This window comes from Lynx rufus, unplaced genomic scaffold, assembly GCF_022079265.1.
Source record: "Lynx rufus isolate CCGP_SWC_20201006 ecotype Redwood Valley unplaced genomic scaffold, mLynRuf1.p SCAF_5, whole genome shotgun sequence".
Classification (NCBI taxonomy): Eukaryota; Metazoa; Chordata; class Mammalia; order Carnivora; family Felidae; genus Lynx; species Lynx rufus.
In genome coordinates this window covers 30,189,836-30,209,410 of record NW_025814867.1, presented here as the reverse complement: position 1 = coordinate 30,209,410, position 19,575 = coordinate 30,189,836, and the positions used below count along the sequence as shown (strand labels likewise).

Below are 19,575 nucleotides of genomic sequence, written 5' to 3'. Positions count from 1 at the left end.
TTTGTTTTTTAAACAGTGTTTCGGGTCGAGCTTTCCTGTACTGGCAAAGTAGATTCTGAGGTTATGATACTAATGCAGCTCAACTTGACAGTAAATTCTTCAAAAAACTTTACAGTCTTAAATTTTAAACGAAGGAAAATGTGCTACAAAAGTAAGGAATTTATTCGCCAAAGTATGTGTTTTATATAGATGTCAAAAATACATTTTGTCATCTTTTTCTAGATTTGTGACCAAATCTTGATTATAGTAGCAAATGAGAAAAGAAAAAGCACTAACAAATGAAATTCTGAGAAAATTGCCTGATAGCTACCTTGTTGCCAGGAATCTCACTCAGGCCCTGCTTTCTCAAAATCTTTTATCAGAATTGCTAACTCCATTAAGAATGTGAAATAGTATTAAAGAGGTAAAGAAGTCAAGTAATTCTGATAGGGGCCCCTGAGTAACTCAGTGTTAACTGTGTTTGTCTTATAACAATACTATGGCTCAGTTGTCCTGGGGCTGGATATACTTGGCAGGATATTTGGACAAGTTGTTTAACCTAGGTCTCAGTTTTTTCAGTTGTAAAATGGGCATGATAACCTGTTTCAGAAGTTGTTCTTATTTATTTTCTTTTTGGTTAATTGAATCAAACCTAAATCTTAGAATACTGTGTGTGGGTACTTAATAAATGTTAATAGCTTTGGGTTTGAATAATCTGGTACTCAAGAAATGACAGTGGCTATGAGAATTCCCATGGGCAATAGATGAAAGAATTTGAGAGTTTTCCTGAAAGATTGTCCAATCCATTCACTTTAAGTTGCACAGAGGTAAAGTGACCTGAATTTGCGCTTTCTTTCACTTAATGTACAGATGGTTACTAAGATGTGGGGTGGGGGGAGGGAACTAAAATAAAGCCCTCTAAAATTGAGTGCCTCGTACTGTGCATTTGTACTATGTTACAAGTGCTTTTACATGCATTGAACCTATTTAGTCCTTGTGACAATTCTAAGCAGCAGTTTCTGTCATTATCTCCATTTTCTGAAGAGGAAACTGAGGCTTAGAGAATCTGACCAACTTGCCAAGGTCAGACAGCTAAGAGGTGCAGCTGCATGCAAACTCGTGCTCTTAGCTCTGTTGTTAAATTGTCTTAACACATTTCCTAATTGAAGTTAGTGCTAAGGGTTAGGAAAATACTTGGGGCCAGCAAGTGAGTTATCATGGCTAATGTCCAGATAGATGCCAATAAAAGAGCTGTACTGCCTTAGAGTGGACATTTTTTAAATGGAAAGTTAGCAGGCACCTTTTATTTTCACTGTTTTGATATATTTTATAGTTCTAGTATATTCGGTTATGTATGTACTTTCACACAATTTTAAAGCCAAAGAGGACTTTAGAGACTAGTTCAACCTAGTCATTATATAATTGATGTGAGGAGACTTGTCCCTGGAGAGGCCACCTAAGTTTGCACAGCCAGTCAGGAGTGTAGAAGCCTGGTTCCTGATGCTTAGGGAGGGTGTTCTGACTGTACCATGGTGCTTCGTCTCTTAATATCTAAAGGCAAAATGATGGCCAAATATGATGTGATCAATGGAGCCCACCACTGTTAGTATCCACTGAGGTTAATGGTTAGATGACATTCAGAATGATCTAATACTTTCTCCATTTTCTTTAATGTGTACATGAAAATTAACATTAACAGCATAATTTTCTATTCTGTTTTAACTTAAGTTTAATATAGTGCCACCCTTTTCATTTTGTTGTCATACTTCTGGCTACCCCAGTTATCCAATTTATGACTCTTACTTTAATATGTGATCCTAATGTGTTTGTGTGGTCTTCCACCTACTACATTTAAAAAACTGCAACAGAAAACATATCTGTACTATATCAAATGCTAATGGGTGTTACTGGCAAGAAAATGTTCCTTTTTTATGTGAGAGTGGGGACCGCTGGCTCAGATAAGTTTCATTACTTAAGCATTCCTTAGAGCCTTTATACTCTGCTAATGTGAATTGTGAATCTCCACAGATGATATAATACTTGGCTTTCCCCAAACTTCTTGACCACAGAAATCCTTTTTCATTGAGCATCTATAAACAATACCCATAGACTAATGATTGGTGGTTAGAGTGATGATGATCAGAATAGTAATGTAGGATTTATTATCTTGCAACAAATACCTTGTTAATTAGTTCAGGCAATGTTCTAATAGAACTAAAACTATGTTAGAGAAAAATTCAGAAAGTGTATTTTAAGTATTTAAGGATTTTCATGGAAAAGAAGGAATTTCTAAAAGCATCTTTTATCTTTTTTAAATTCAGAACTTGAAGAAGTAAAAACTTCAGCCCTGGACAAAAACACTAGCAGAACTATTTGTAAGTGTTAATGTATTACCTTTCTCCATCATGAGGAATAAAAACTGCCTGATTGTAAATGTACATGATTGTATGAGGCTTGGAGGCCTAGTAGTGTCCAGTTTGCCAAAAGATACATGAGGCCTTACTATTTATTTCACTGATTGGTATATAGTCAGATGAAACTGTTAGAATAGTGAAATATTTGTAAAGCAAAATTCATACATATTTTATAACAAATGATCTAAAAATTTTTTATAGGCAAGAATTTATATCACATCATTTCAAATGGTAGTAATTAAAGTATGAACATGAAAACGTATGTACGATCCTCATCTCAATAGCAGAAGGGTAGAAAATCTGATTTGTGGCCTGGACCAGTTAACCCTCAGCTAATTTCATCCAGGTGAAAATGCAGCTTAAGGATACTTAAAGATACTTACTTAAACCTGCAGAGCAGAAACTCAAAGTAGATTTTTATTTTGGTAATGGTTGTGTTTAAATGGTATAACTTAGACTTGTTTTTTAGTTTTCTGATGTGGACACATTGAGTCCTATTCTTCCTGAGAGAGTTTTAATAGCACTATCTTAAAAGGATACTAGATTCTCTTCATAAAAGTAAACTTAAAAAAAAAATTGTGGAAGAGTTTCAAATATGCAAAAGCTGAGAGAATGCACTGATGAACCTTTGTTCATTTGTGTGACCATTACCCTCCTTCAGTAATGATCAATGTTTTGCCAGTATTGTTCCATTGATTTCCTCCTCCTTTTCTGGATGAGTAAGTGGGTGGGGAGGGTTGGGGTATTTTAAAGCACGATCATTTCATGTATAAATATTTCAGTATGGATTTCTTTTTAAAAAGGCAATTAAAAAAACAACCCACAAACACCCAGCACCTATTCACTTATATTTGATTTATCACAAACTTAACAAAATTAACAGTAGTTCCTTAATAAATTATTTGGCTAGTTCATGTTCACATTAACCTGATTGTCTCAAAAATATCTTATGCTTTCTCCTCCACAGTGGGATCAAATGAGGCCCACACACTGTTTTGTTGACAAATATTTTATATTAATCGGAGATCACCCCTCTCCCCCGTATCACTTTTTTGTTGACAAAATGGAATCACTTATCACATAGAATTTCTCACTTCTTCATCCTTGTGGCATTATTTAACATATTTTTCTTTCTCCTATAAACTGGTATTAGATTTTGTACTTGATTAGATTTAGGGCCAACTCTTGGCAAGAATAGTTCATAGATAGTAGTATGTGCTTCCTGTTTTATCTTTTTCTCACCTCAGGAGGCAAAGAATATCTGGATATCCCAACATACGCCTTTTTTGAAGATAAAATAATATGAAATGTTGTCTACTTTTTTAGAATATTTCATTGGATTTATCTCTGAGAAGAAAGAAAACCATTTTTTAAAATATCACTGCTTCTCAAATTTACTTTGAAAATTCTGGTGACTTTACCCATTTCTTTTATGTTAATAGGATGTTATTTCTAACAAAGAGAATAGAATATTGCATATTCTTGGTCTCTGGCTCTTTTTCTTGATACCTCTCTCCTTCCCTCCCTTTCTATCCATCAATCCAGCATTTTTTGAGGATGTGTGGTACGCCAGGTGGTATGATTGGAGGCAGAGGATCAAACTGTGAGCAAAACAGTCCGTGCCCTCAAGGGCTTATGATGTAGAGGATGAGATGGACAAGGCAATAAGGCAGTGATAATAACAAGAATGTGGCAAGCTATGGTGCTTTGGGAACCCTGAGGAGGGGCATGTAATCTCTGACGGAGTGAGGGACAGCTTCCTGAGAAAGTGGCATCTCATCTGAGACTTGAAGGGTGACCAGGTGGTGGCAAGTGAAATGTCAAAGTGAAGGAATAGGAGCAGTGCATACACAAGCCTGGAATTTGGGGGGTGAACAAGTAGGATACATTCAGGGGACCTGCCCGGCAGAGCAGTGTCTTTCCTCTTCTCTGCCCTGGTGTGTGCTTGGATAGGTACTGCCAACACCAGCCTTGGTGACCTTCCTTTTCTGCCCCTCCCAGGATTGACTAGTCTGTGGCATTCTTCAGGAAAGTCAGGCCTTCGTTCAGGCTGTAGTAAAGTGTAGCTGCTCTAGAAGCCATTTGGTTTCTTTGCTTTAATCTGTTCTGATTTATTGTTTGTTGATTCAAAGCAAAGTTTAAATTTTAGAAAGCAACCTGATTCCCAAGTTTTTCAAAGCTATAGCTTTTATCTTTTGTCCTTACCTGTCCCCAGAACTCCACTTGTATTTCTTGTCAGCTTGACATGTCCATGTAGATGTATACTGGGTACTCTTAGTCACAACAAAACTATTGATTTTTTCTCTCTTCCCTCAACTTGCCTTTTTTTTTTTTTAATCTTTGTAAAGTTACCATTATCCACCTAATTCTTTAAGCCAAAGTTTTGATTCTTCTCTTTCTTTTTACCCCAGTGTCATTCATAAGCAAGGTCTGTTAACTATACGCCGGTCTATTAATTTATCTTCCATAACACTCTTGCCCACACCACTGCTGTCTCTTTTTTAGACTACTGCAGTAACCTTCTAACTTCTTCCCTTTCCCTGTTGTTGCTCAACACTCATAGCATTCTTTGCACAGCATGCAGTTGGCTTTGTTTTTTTTTCAGCTGTCATAGTGTATATCATTCCTTTGCTTAGTAATGATTTCGTGTCTTATTTAGGATAGAACCCAAATTTCTCAGGTTTTATTCAGTAGAATTATAATGTGAGTGCTCATCATCAAAACTTACTTGATGCTTCAGTTACACCAGTTCTGCTTCTATTTCTCTGTCTTCACCTGTCCTCGCTTAGAACGTATGTATCTCTGTCTCCGTGCATCTCTTCCTCAGTTTGCCTGTGTGTAGGTGTGTGTGTGTGTGTCGGTCTGTCTGCCTGTCTTTGAGTTACTTCCTCCAGCGCCAAGGCTTGCTTTCTCTTTCCTTCTGTTTTGAATAATAGAAAATTGAATACTGTTTACTGAGTGGGGTCTTGTTATCCTGCTCTTATTTTTAAAAATAAGCATGGCACAAGAACAGACACTCAGATCAATGGAACAGAATACAGAACCCAGAAATGGACCCACAAACGTATGGCCAACTAACCTTTGACAAAGCAGGAAAGAATATCCAATGGAATAAACATAGTCTCTTCAGCAAGTGGTGCTGGGAAAACTGGACGGCGACATGCAGAAGAATGAACCTGGACCACTTTGTTACACCATACACAAAAATAAACTCAAAATGGATGAAAGACCTAAATGTTAAGACAGGAAGCCATCAAAATCCTCGAGGAGAAAGCAGGCAGAAACCTCTTTGATCTTGACCACAGCAACTTCTTACTTAACACGTCTCCAGAGGCAAGGGAAACAAAATAAAAAATGAACTATTGGGACCTCATCAAAATAAAAAGCTTCTGCACAGCGAAGGAAACAAATCAGCAAAACTAAAAAGCAACTGACAGAATGGGAGAAGATATTTGTGAACGACATATCAGATAAAGGGTTAGTATCCAAAATCTATAAAGGACTTATCAAACTCAACAGCCAAAAACCAAATAATCCAGTGAAGAAATGGGCAAAAGACATGAATAGACACTTCTCCAGAGAAGACATCCAGATGGCCAACCGACACATGAAAAAGTGCTCCACATCACTCATCATCAGGGAACTACATCAAAACCACAATGAGATACCACCTCACACCTGTCAGAATGGTTAACATTGACAACTCAGGCAACAACAGATGTTGGCGAGGATGTGGAGAAAGAGGATCTCTTTTGCATTGTTGGTGGGAATGCAAGCTGGTGCAGCCACTCTGGAAAACAGTATGGAGGTTCCTCAAAAAACTAAAAATAGAACTATCCTATGACCCAGCAGTTGCACTACTAGGCATCTATCCATGGGATACAAGTGTGCTGTTTTGAAGGGACACATGCACCCCCATGTTTATAGCAGCACTGTCAACAATAGCCAAAGTATGGAAAGAGCCCAAATGTCCACCCATGGATGAATGGATAAAGAAGATGTGGTATATATATACAATGGAGTAGTACTCGGCAATCAAAAAGAATGAAATCTTGCCATTTGCAACTACATGGATGGAACTGGAGGGTATTAATGCTAAGTGAAATTAGTCAGAGAAAGACAAAAGTCTTATGACTTCACTCATATGAGGACTTTAAGAGACAAAACAGATGAACATAAGGGAAGGGAAACAAAAATAATATAAAAACAGGTGGGGGGGGCAAAACAGAAGAGACTCATAAATATGGAGAACAAACTGAGGGTTACAGGAAGGGTTGTGGGAGGGGGATGGGCTAAATGGGTAAGGTGCATTGAGGAATCCACTTCTGAAATCATTGTTTCACTATATGCTTACTAATTTGGATGTAAATTTAAAAAAATAATAAAATAAAAAATAAATAAGCAAAATAATCTGTTACTCTCATAAGAGAAGACCAGAAGTTTGTTTTTTTAAAATGTGTGGGGTCACTGTGTTGTATATTCCTTCTGTGAATCAGTGGTTGGTAACAAAGGTGTCTGATCTTTTCCACTCTAGATATCATTGTTGAACAAATATGAATGATCTGTACATCTGTGTTGTCCACTATGGTAACCACTAGCCACATGTGGCTATTTAACTTGAAATTAATTGGAAAAAAAATGTTTTAGTGTTTATTTATTTTTGAGAGATAGGGTGTCAGTGGGAGATCGGCAGAGAGAGAGGGAGACACAGAAACCGAAGCAGGCTTGAACTCATGATGCACGAGATCATGACCTGAGCCAAAGTAGGACGCTTAACCGACTGAGCCACCCAGGCACCCCAAACTTGAGATTAATTTAAATGAAATAAAATTAAAACTTCAGTTCCTCAGTAGTACTAGCTACATTTCAGCGGCTTAATAGCCACAGGCAGCCAGTGGCTACCGTATTGGATAACACACTAGAGAACATTTCCATCACTGCAGAAAGTTCTGTTGGACAGCACTGCTACAGATGGTTTATCATATGTCTAGCACTTGTGACTTTTATATTCATTCATGAAAAGTTTTGTTTAAAACCATTTTTAAAAATTCCTTCAATAACATTAAAAAAATTTGAGAACTTCTATCAACACACCATTAGTGACTGATTTTATCAAAGAATGGACACATGAAATGAAAATCTTTCTCACAAAGAACAGGATACTCATTGTGTCACAAAGCAATTGATAATATTTGTTTAGGAAGCTTAATGTGCTTTTTCATTTTTATTTCAGATGATCCTGTACATGCAGCTCCAACCACTTCTACACGTGTGTTTTATATCAGCGTGGGGGTTTGCTGTGCAGTAATATTTCTTGTAGCAATAATATTAGCTGTTTTGCACCTTCATAGTATGAAAAGAATTGAACTGGATGACAGGTATTATACCTATTTTGGGAAAGGAAAAAAATTAAAGCGGTTATCTGCATTTTCATGGGAGCCCACACAGTATGCACAGTGGTGCACAGGGAGAGGAGGGAGGGTGATCAGGTCTTGCCAAAAGAACAACTGTTGTCTTTGTGATTATTTATGTTTCTCTGATTTTATTTAAAAGATATTTTGAAGACAAATTATAGTTTATTAGTTTATGGGTAAGAAGTGGTGAGCACACTTTTATTCCCTTCCCCTTTGACATGACTCTATTCCACTCCTAGTACCTTTTTAAAATAGCCCTGTTTCTCCCGCCTAGTTCATCCCTCCATCATTGTCATTATATCCATCCATCTATCCATCCTTCCATCCATCCATCCAGTAAATTTATTGAGAACCTGCTGTGCTTTAAACCGTTGGTTCTCAACCTGGTTGCACATTATAGTCATGGGTAAGCTTATAAAACATGGGTCCTACTTTCCAGAAATTCTGATGTAATTGGTCTGGGGTGGTGTTAGGGCATCAGTATTTTTCTTAAAGCTTCCTGGATGATTCTAATGTGTAGCCTTGGAGATACACAGGGTTAGATATGCTGGGAATATTAAAAAAATAATGATATACCTTGTAGCTTCAAGTATTTATTTATCTTTGACAACCTATAATTATAGAAGTTTATAAATCTTGTGATTATGATATGTGTAGTATAGTGCGAGAATAGAAAAGGTACTTGTCCCAGCCTAGGTGGATCAGAGATGACAGGGACGACTTTATAGGTAGGATAGGGTAAGAGGTAAAGATGGAATGATAGGTTTATTTTCCCAGTACACAATTCTTGTTTTTCTCCTCAGTGATTCCCACTTGCTGACTGAAAGACTTCCAACTTCATGACTTGCCTTTCAAAGCCTTTCTTTCGGTGGAGAGGTATTTTCCAAACTTGTTGAACCTTTCTCTTTTTCCCTTACTGTACCCTTACTTATGCTGTAGTCAGATGATTACTTGTTCCACAGTTTTGCCCTATATTTGCCCTTTAGGACTTTAATTCATGCTTTCCTTTTGCCCACAGGGTTCCTAAACCTTGTTCTTTCTTCAGATTTCAATTCCATTGCCATCTCTTACATGAAGTCTTTTCTAAGCTTCCCAACTGCCCATTTCTCCCTCCTCTGTCTCTCTCTCCTGCTTTCTGCTTCTCCCTCTCTGTCTCTCTGTCTTTGGTGGCAGTTATTCTACTTTTTTCTCCAGTAATCATGTTTGTGTACTTGTCTCTGCTGCTAGACTATAAGCTTTTTCCAACTAGGGAGCAATATGTCTTCTTGATTACTGAATCCTCAGGCCTACACAGTGTTATACACACAGTGGGTAAGCATATGTGTGGCATAAACAACCAACACAACTTGGTTGGATTCAGTATCTGCCCCTAAGTACTCTTTGTCCCCTCTGTTTTACTTGCTTTATCTGAGTAGAGAAGGAAGAGGAAGAAGGTAAGAATAGGAAGGGAAATACTTGGGAGATGTGTTTCAGAATAGGTTTTGTGTATATGGTGGTGTTAAAGTTAGCATTGGGGTTTATTTTTTTTTTTTTTTTTTTTTTTTTTAAATTTTTTTTTTTCAACGTTTATTTATTTTTGGGACAGAGAGAGACAGAGCATGAATGGGGGAGGGGCAGAGAGAGAGGGAGACACAGAATCGGAAACAGGCTCCAGGCTCCGAGCCATCAGCCCAGAGCCTGATGCGGGGCTCGAACTCACGGACCGTGAGATCGTGACCTGGCTGAAGTCGGACGCTTAACCGACTGCGCCACCCAGGCGCCCCAGCATTGGGGTTTATAGAGGAAGAAATGACATTTGGAAGCCTCTGAGTGGGAAGTAAGGTAACAGGGACATTTAGATAGGACTTTGAGAGGACATACGCACAGTTAAAGGAGTCACTGAGGAACCTGGCATTTAGAAGTCTTGATACACACATTTTCCTTGAATGCTTAACGTGCGTGCTAGGGCTGTGAACACACATAAGCCAGAATTGTGCAAAAACTTACAGATTCAATGGAGCATATACCTCAGCTTGCTAAAATATATATTAAATCAGTTATACTCATGTGTTAGGTGTTCTGGTTCTTTCCTTTTTTGGGCAAAGGTTTCCAGACATTGCCTGAATAAAAGCAACTTACATTATCACTTATTTTCAGAGCATAACCTAGTGGTTAAGAGCCAAACAAAGCATCTCTGAATTCTCGCTGTTCTACTTACTAGCTTGATGGCTAGTAATGTACTCTTTGTAGGCTTTTCAAGAATTCTGAAGTGGTACAAGAGTGCCACCTACTGTTCAGTTACTGGAGAGAAACAAATGACCAGTAAATAATTTGGAGTTTGGCCACTTATTTAACTATGTTGGTTGCAGGTAATAGTTAGGTAATAGTTTCACATATATTATACAATTGGGGCCTCAAAAAACTCCTGGGAGATAGGTTTTCTTAATCCTATTTTATGGGTAAGTAAATTGAAGTCCTTTATTTTCCACTCTTTGGGGATGGTAACATTTCTCTTCCCTCCCCTGGACTTTCAACAACACTGATTTTTAGTCTGATCTTTGAGTAGTACCCAGAACTCCAAAAACAGGTGTCCTGTGGTTCCTTATCATTCTAATATTACTAATAATATTAGTAATAATAATAATTTCTAATAATTTGTAAGTGTATGTTTGAGGACAAGGCACTCTCCTAAAAGCTTTCTTTCTTTATTTTTCATATAATCCTTTTAGCAACCTTGTCAGGAGGTAGAATCAAACTCATTCTAAACATGAGGAATTCGAGGCTACAGAACCATTTGTTTGCCTGAGATCATACAGCTCGTAAATGGTGCTGGCAGTTTTGATTTTAAGGTTTATGTTCACTGTACTGCCCCATACCCAAGGTTTATGGTCTTCATCTCTTCACTGTACTGCCTCATACCCACTACATGTGTAGACTCACAGAGATCAGTTCTTGAGTAGCAACTTTTTAAAAACATTTTTTTAATGTTTTTATTTATTTTTGAGACAGAGAGCATAAGCAGGGGAGGGGCAGAGAGAGAGGGAGACACAGAATCCGAAGCAGGCTCCAGGCTCTGAGCTGTCAGCACAGAGCCCGACGCAGGGTTTGAACTCACAGACCGTGAGATCATGACCTGAGCTGAAGTCGAACGCTTAACCGACTGAGCTGCCCAGGCACCCTGATTGAGTAGCAACTTTTTGTCATTATTTTTTTCAATCACCAGGTTTTGAAAATACAGAATTATTGTGTGGGGTCTGGTCAGTTCAAAGATATTGCATATTTAGGAAAGTTGGGAGCCTCTGGACCCTGCTGATCCTACAGCTAAGGAAGGCATGAAAAGCCTATCCTGACAGTTTGGTATGACTTCCTGCCATCTGAGTTCACTTTTCATGTTAAATTTCTATCCCTCCCCCGTCTACTACAGAATTCAAGGGCTGAGGTAGTGAAACTGAAATGTGCCCAAGGGTAACCTGGGGTAAGGTTTTTACCCACAGAAAAGACAAAAGCACATACTTAACCAGGGATTAATTTGTAAAATCTTGAGTATAGGGTTAACAGTTACTTGAGCCTGTCCTTTTCTGGATCTCTTATATTATTTAAAGAATATGGTATAATGGAATGCTTCAAATACTAGAAAATTGTAATAAGTTCCAGAAATTCTAAAAAGGTGGGATTGATTTGAACCAGAGATGATACCCCTTAAAAAGCCTTGGGCATATTGGCATATTTGATTTGCTTTTATATTCTTTATTAGGCCATTTGATTTTGGACCACTAGTAAAAGAGGCCTGTCATTCTACTCCTCTTTTTCTTTTTTTTTTTTAAAGCAATTTAATTGGATGACATGGGCTCTTTTCCTAAGATATGACCCATAGATCCCTAACATATCATATCTCTGTGTGAGGTTAAGGACTGCTGTCTATGGTGTCTAAGGACTAATACCTGCATTTCTGAATGATTGATAAGATGAACCTACTTAATGATTGTGAGGATAGAAAGGAAAGAAGAAGTGGCTCTATATTATGAGATTAAAATTTCAATATGGCATGTTTGTGATGGAGATCCATGCATTATTGTGATTGCCATCAGGATTTGAAGCTGGTTATACGGGTTGGATGCGTTTTTGCATACATAGAAAAAGGAGGGTTTTCACTGAAGCTGACTTACCAAATATTTCTCTTTTAAAACTTGTTTGCAGCATCAGTGCCAGCAGTAGTTCCCAAGGGCTGTCTCAGCCATCTACCCAGACGACTCAATATCTGAGAGCTGACACACCCAACAATGCAACTCCTATCACCAGTAAGAGTTAATTTAATTCTAAAGATGATTTACTATTGCTGTTTGTGGTCTGTCTGCCAGTGGTTCCTGTGTGCTTGGTTATTTGTGGGGCATGTGTACCATCCCATGTACATAGTATCTAACATGCGCAGAATTAGGCTTGATCTTCAACTTCTGCTTTCTAGAACATTGAGTGAAACATTCTAAAATTGGAATACTAAAAATATAATTTAAGTTCAGTTGCTAGAATTAATTTTGGGGAGATTTCCATAGGTTAATTACATTAAAAGGGATACTGAATCACTTCTGTAGAAATTCAGAAGAAATATTTTCAGGTAGTTAGATAGAATAAGCCATTGAGCTGTATGAAGATGAGTCTTAGATTTTAATGAATTGTGTGATAATCTGAAGGGCAGTGGTAGGGATTTTACATTGTTTTTTAATCATGATAGAATAACTTCCTATCCTGTAGGATAGCTGCCATTAGAATTGAGAACATGAAATCTGATTTCCCCCCTTTTTTTAAACAGGATTTTGATAAAAGTTTTTACACTGTAACATGTTGATGTTGGGGGAAAATAATCATTCTTAGAATATAATTTAGACGCAAGGAGGAATGAGTCTCCACACAAATAGAAAACAACATAATCCTCAGGATAAACACTGGACCATAAATCAGGGCTCAACTCAGTAGTGCTATCGATTAATTAGGTCTTACAGGCAGTTAGCTGGTATCTTCCTTGGACTGGCATTTACTATCTGTTCTTCATCCAGTGCCCTGTTGTGGTCTTCCAGTACTGTTTCCCATTAAAAAGAACCAGGATTCTTTGGGGAAATGGAGAATTTCAGGACTAGGTCAGGAATGGGCAAGATAAACCTGGGGCAGGTTGAAATGGGACATTTGAGCATCAAAAAGAATGACTGCAGTGGATGGAAACAATGTGTAAAAATCCTTGAGTTTGTGATGATAGTTATTGAAGAAGTTAATCATTATGAGAAATAACTAAGGCACCAAAAATCCCTCTTTCTGATGACTGGCTATATGAACTGTATTTCAGAGTAAGCAGATAGTGCTGGTTGATGAGGGAAAATGCTTCTTTACAGAAGAATCCTAGCTAATAAATGTGGAAGGAATGATAGAATTAGAAAATCATAATTACAACCTCTGTTAAAATAATTGATTCAGAAAAAGACCATCAGTGTTAAAACCCTGTGAACAAAGGGAAATGGGATCATTTGAGGGAGCAGACTGTCATGGTGTGACTCCTCTAATGAAACTTTGCATCACGGAAAGTAGGACAACTAGATATTTTGTACTCCCACATGTGATATACCACCCATGGAGTATTTTTTGTCTCCCTTCCCCACTCCTAAGAGGTAACCTGCACCTAATTATGGCTGTGGAACTGATTGGCAGTTTACAAGAAATACAGGGATCGAAGAACAAGTTAAATGATACTTGAAGAAGCAGATGCTGAACATTCTTCAGGATAACAGAACTGGTTTCTTTAATAAGAGTGGCAAGAAAAAGAAAAGGGGGAAAGAGGGAATGCTCAAGATTAAATGAAATTTTAAAGAAATCATCAGTAGTTACCATCACCGCCAATGAAAGAAAGAATTATATGCTCTTCAGAAAACACAATGATAGATATGAAAGTAGTCCAGACTATTCAGAAGAAATACATCATTGATTTTAATGTTTAAATGTCAAGATTTGCTCAGTAGAGTCAATTCTTGATTGTGGCTATAACCTTAAAGAGATAGAGATTCAATTACTATATGCTAAAAGTGAAATGCTTTTTAAAAGTCACTTGAGGGGCGCCTGGGTGGCTCAGTTGGTTAAGTGTCCAACTTCAGCTCAGGTCATGATCTCACAGTCTGTGAGTTCGAGCCCCACATCAGGCTCTGTGCTGACAGCTCAGAGCCTGGAGCCTGCTTCAGATTCTGTGTCTCCCTCTCTCTCTGACCCTTCCCCGCTCATGCTCTGTCTCTCTCTGTCTCAAAAATAAATAAAAACATTTAAAAAAAAAGTCACTTGAAATTACTTATTAAAAATATTTTTAGTTACTATTGATAAGAAATGTACTTATTTTTGTGGACATTATCTTGAGATAGATGATTCATTTATTATGTAGGGCAAAAACAAACATTTTTTTAAAAATCCAGTGGAAATCCACTTGTATATAAATAAAAGAAAGACAAAGAGAGGAGTAAAAAAAATATTTGGAGACACAATGGCCAAGAATTTTCCAAAATAACAACAGACCATAGATCTAAGAAACTCTGAGAACTCCAGGTACGATTAAACATATACAAATACAGATACTCACACACCTGTGTGTATCCTGTTCAAACTGCTGATCAGTAGAATCAGGTGTATCAGTAGAATCAGTAGAATCAGCCTAATCCTTTGGTTACAGAACTCTCCCAAGCCTTTCGTCTAGATCTTGTAGCAACAATTGATGACCATTGTCTAGGTCTTTTATCTCTCCAGGGAGTTTTCTTACCATGTGTTTACCAAAGTGCATAAATCTTAGAGAAGCCATTCCGGTTTCTACTTGCTAACACTGAATCTTCCTTCTATTCTAACATTTTTTTCTTGGAATGAAAATTTTAAGTTATAGCTAGAAATTTTATTTTTGCTGTCAGAATGAGTGGGAAAATAGCGGAGCTGAAAAACAGATGTATCTCACAATGATACAACTAGGCTGTATAAGCATGAGATTGATTAAATCAACCAGATGTTTTGTTCAAAAAGTCTTTTCATTTGAAAAGTTGTTTTGTTAGGAGATTATATTAGAAAATCTTTTGGGGAAAAAAACAGTCCATAAAGGGGAATAAGTTAAATTCTGTGAGTCAAGGGTGCCTGGGTGGATCAGTCAGTTGAGCATCCAACTCTTATTTTGGCTCAGGTCCTGATCCTAGGGTTGTGAGATCGAGCCCCATGTCAAGCCCCACATTCGTGCCGAGCATAGATTCTACTTAAGATTTTCTCTCTCTCTCCTTCTGCCCCTCTCTGCCACTTGTGCTCGCTCTCCCTCTCTCTCTCTCTCTCTCTCAAGTGAAATAAATAAAAATAAACAAATAAAAAAAGGGGTGCCTAGGGTGCCTCTGTTAAATGTCCAACTCTTATTCTTGGTTCAGGTCATGATCTCAGGGTTTGTGAGATCGAGCCCCACAATGGGCTGTGCACTGACAGCACAAGCCCGCTTGGGATTCTCTCTCCTTTCTGTGCCTCTCCCCCTCCCCTGCACACTATAAACAAACAAATAAATATTCTGTGAGTCAAAGCTTATTTCATTGGGGTGAAAGGCAGTTGAAGTGGTGGTAATGGTAATACTCATTTTAGTGTTTCTTGTCTTAATTATGCATTTTAAGGATTTGGGATAGGTAGAAAGTGTTTCTTTAAAATTCTGTGTGGCCTTGCAGCACCTGGGTGGCTCAGTTGGTTGAGTGTGTCACTGTGATTTCACAGTTCATGGGTTCAAGCCCCACGTCGGGCCCTGTGCTGACAACTCAGAGCCTGGAGCCTGCTTCAGATTCTGTGTCTCCTTGTCTCTCTGCCTCTCCCCCTTTTGTGTGCGTGCACGCACACTTTCTTTCTCAAAAATATATAAACATTGAAGAATAATTTTGTGTGACCTTCATAAGTAATTCTCCCTGTTCATGTGTGTGCCTTTCTCTTTTTTTTTTTACAACGTTTATTTATTTTTTGAGACAGAGCATGAATGGGGGAGGGTCAGAGAGAGAGAGGAAGACACAGGATCTCAAACAGGCTCCAGGCTCTGAGCTGTCAGCACAGAGCCTGATGCGGGGCTCGAACTCACGGACCGTGAGATCGTGACCTGAGCCGAAGTCGGACGCTTAACTGACTGAGCCACCCAGGCGACCCCCATTTTGTGATTCTTACATTTATTCATTCCTGTGACTTGAGTCCTGAGGTTTGAACTGTATTAGTTGACCCTGATGGCACAATAAGGGTATTTATATTTCTTGGTCTGGCTTTGTTGGCTCCTCAGGTTATCCTACCTTGCGGATAGAGAAGAATGACCTGAGAAGTGTCACTCTTTTGGAGGCCAAAGCTAAGGTGAAGGATATAGCAATATCCAGGGAGAGGATAACTTTAAAAGATGTACTCCAAGAAGGTATTTATTTTCTTAAAATCGTTTCTCAAGCAAGATTTAATGTTAACACTATAAAATTTTTTTTTATTTCAGATTGTAAGAATTTCATGTCTTTGTGTCTAAGGATAGAAGTATACAATTTATTTCCTTTCTAAAACTGATTTTTATTTTCTCTTTCTTTAGATCTTTAATTTGCCGTAATACAGCTTTGGTGTAATTCTTGATTTTTCAGTACATTAAAGCATTAATGTACTTACCAATGTACTTATGTATTAAATGTATTACGTATTAAGACATAATGTACTTATGTATTAAATATGTATAGAAATATACGTATTTGTATATATTAGCATTTAAATACTACTTTTAAATATATTTTCTGTTCTTGTTTAAAGATGATCACTACCTAGCAAGCCTGTTTCAAATATTCTAAGTAATTTTCTCTGTGACAGATAGTATGGGGATGGAGCAGATGGAACAAGCATGGGCTTTGGAGTCACACCCAACTTCCATCCCCGTCCCATGATTTGTCACCTGTGTGACCTTGGAGAACTCATTTAATGTCTTCCACGTCCAGTTTCCTTTTCTGTAAATTTTCACTGCATTGTCTGCACTTGGACTAGTAGTGAAGATTAGATGAAATGATGTACATTAAATGAACTTACGCATAATAGATGTTTGGTAGATTTTAGTACCCTTCCCTTTCCCACCTGTTGGTCCTTGTTTTCTTTCTTGAATTTTAGGGTATTGATTGAGGAGATGCTGAATGAGGACCAAAATTAATAATAACGTACTTCATTGAGTTGAGTCCCTCAAGTTATTAAAGAGAGAATTACCTTTTTCCCCTTCCACAATCCAGTTTGTAATGTTTTGAATGCATATGAGTCATTCTGAATTCATCTTTGGTTGAGATGCTTATAGGTCAATCACAGCTGAGAGGTTTGAACTGTCCCCAGTGACAAGTAGTAATTAAAAGAAGCAAAAATTTTTGGTCTGTTTTTGAATGTATGAGGGGAGTCCATTGTTCTCTTTTGTTATTGTTCTGAAGCTAAGCTTAGAAACTCATAAATGCCTCTAATGGATACCCCATTACTGAGTTCCAGTGTTCCTGGCTATATCATTAGTTTATTTAGGATGATTCAGAAAGGATTCTCATATACTTAGTTTAAATATGGTATTTCTAAAAGCAAGTTAAAGGGTGCCTGGGTGACTCGGTTAAGTGTCTGACTTTTGGTTTCTGCTCAGGTCATAATCTCATGGTTTGTGAGATAGAGCCCTGTGCTCTCAGCGCGGAGCCTGCTTGGGATTTTCTCTCTCCCTGTCTCTCTGTCCCTCCCTGCTTTTGTGTGTGTGTGTGTGTGTGTGTGTGTGTGTGTGTGTGTGCGCGCGCGCACACGCGCGCACACTCTTTCTCAAAAAATAAATAAACTTAAAAAAAACAAAAGCAAGTTAGAATATTTCATAGTTACAAAGAATTTCTAATAGTCATTAAAAAACCAAAGATTTAGGTGAGAATAATGCTGCTGATCACGTATGTCCTTGTTATGTTTAAGTTCTATTGTGCCAGGAAGTTTGTACTTACAGTTTTATGAAGGTTATCATATGATGATCTCATTAATTATTATTTTTCTTTCTAGGTACTTTTGGGCGTATTTTCCATGGGATTTTAGTAGATGAAAAAGATCCAAATAAAGAAAAACAAGCATTTGTAAAAACAGTTAAAGGTAGGGTTTTTTTCCATACTGTTACCAAAATGTTTCCCTAAGGTAGATCATGCCAGTGAGATTCTGTCTCAGATTCTGAGTCTGCACCAGACCTTTAAGTCAGTTCATGTGAGTTTAGCTCATATGAGGCTAACTTTTGAGGGTATTTGGCTTGTTTTCATAAGGTATAGAAAAAAAGGTCTAATAATTTAAGATGTTAAACACTTACTAGGTATTACTTGAGCTTGTAGTTAAATTACATCTATTTGACTTCATTGTTGCTATATGTACTATTGTGTTTTTCTTAGGTAAAAGTTGTTTCTTTCCTCTTAAAAACAGTTACTTATTTTTCCTCCTCCCCACTCCCAATACTGCTGTCTACAAAGAATAAAAAACACCCTGTCCCCCCTCCTCCACCCCAGACTCATAGTACCTTACATGAATAGGCTTGTTTATCTTCCTCCCACTTCCCTGCCTTTTTTTTTTTTTTTTTTGCTATTATATGTAATGCTGCAGAAAATATCCATATGTGTATGTATCCTTCTTGGCTTAGTTTTATAGGTATAGCCATAGTTGACATTGTTGCCCCAAGAGGTATTTGCATTTAAAATTTAGATAGATGTTGTCAGATTGTTTTCTAAAGGGTATATCACACTAGTTAATGTTATCATGAACAGAATATCTATTTTCACATATTCTTTTGGAGCAATATGATGCCTAATTTTTCACTTTATAATTGGTATTTGTAAAAGCTTAAATTTTAGTTAAATTTGGTCATTTTAAGAAAAAGAAAAATGTAATTTATAGGGTGTTTAATGTCTGACAGTGTCTGATATGGACTGAGATGACAAGATGTTAATTTTGAAAAAACAAATAATAGCATTTTGATGCAGAAATTGAGGAAAAAATTAAATTCCGTTTTATATGTAAGAGGTGACATTTTATGAAGCTTTCAAAGTTAATTTATAAAAACTTATGTTTCTAAATCTACTTAAATGAATTGATGGAAAAGTATGAAGGATTTATGTTGCTTCTAAAAAGTTGTACTAACCTTAAAAATAAGGGTAATTTGATTTCTTTTAATTTAGCAAAATTGCTTGCTTAACACACACTTGCCATTCACGCATTGTTTTCTAAACGGTTTAACTTATTATACTGTTCAGTATATATTTTATCTACCTACCTCTCCTAGCCCCAAAGCATTTTTAAAGGTTAATATTTAAGTTTGGTCCGTTAGGTTTTCTGACTAGGTTTGAAAGATATTTTACATATTACCGTTTATAAATATAGAATTTGAACCCTTAGTTTAATACTGTTGACTTTTGTTACATTTTCCCCCAATTTTAAGGAAACATTCCTCTGTGATTTTAATATTTCTTCTGGAGTTTATAAATCTGTGGTTAGTTTACAACTAGGCTGTCACTAATTTGTTCTGAATGAATCTTGAATTAGCAAAAGAACTTTCTATGTATAATTGGGTTGACTTAGGGTTGGAAAGGAGAAAAAAAGGAAATAATAGTGATAAGAAAACACAATGCAGATTCTGGGACTGTTTCACAAGATAAGATTTCTCCTTCCGGATACACTTGAAATTGTAGTCAATTGGTTGTTTCTACGCCTTAACCACTGTGATTGTAATGTTCCTTCTGAGCTAGATGGAAACAAGAGAAAGCACAGTGAGTCCT

General features: G+C 37.2%; 1 protein-coding gene across 2 annotated transcripts in view; it reads left to right on the top strand.

Annotated features, from left to right (window-relative positions):
• Positions 1–19,575, top strand: part of RYK (receptor like tyrosine kinase) — a 105,124-nt gene that overhangs the window by 52,142 nt on the left and 33,407 nt on the right. Inside the window, exons 4-9 of one of the 2 annotated variants that reach the window (XM_047100039.1) lie at positions 17–151; positions 2,301–2,354; positions 7,627–7,771; positions 11,984–12,084; positions 16,083–16,208; positions 17,825–17,911. In XM_047100039.1, coding sequence (XP_046955995.1) covers positions 17–151; positions 2,301–2,354; positions 7,627–7,771; positions 11,984–12,084; positions 16,083–16,208; positions 17,825–17,911 — 648 coding nt within the window. Of the gene's footprint in view, positions 1–16; positions 152–2,300; positions 2,355–7,626; positions 7,772–11,983; positions 12,085–16,073; positions 16,209–17,824; positions 17,912–19,575 lie in introns of both variants that reach the window. The other variant, XM_047100038.1, reaches the window with a different exon arrangement.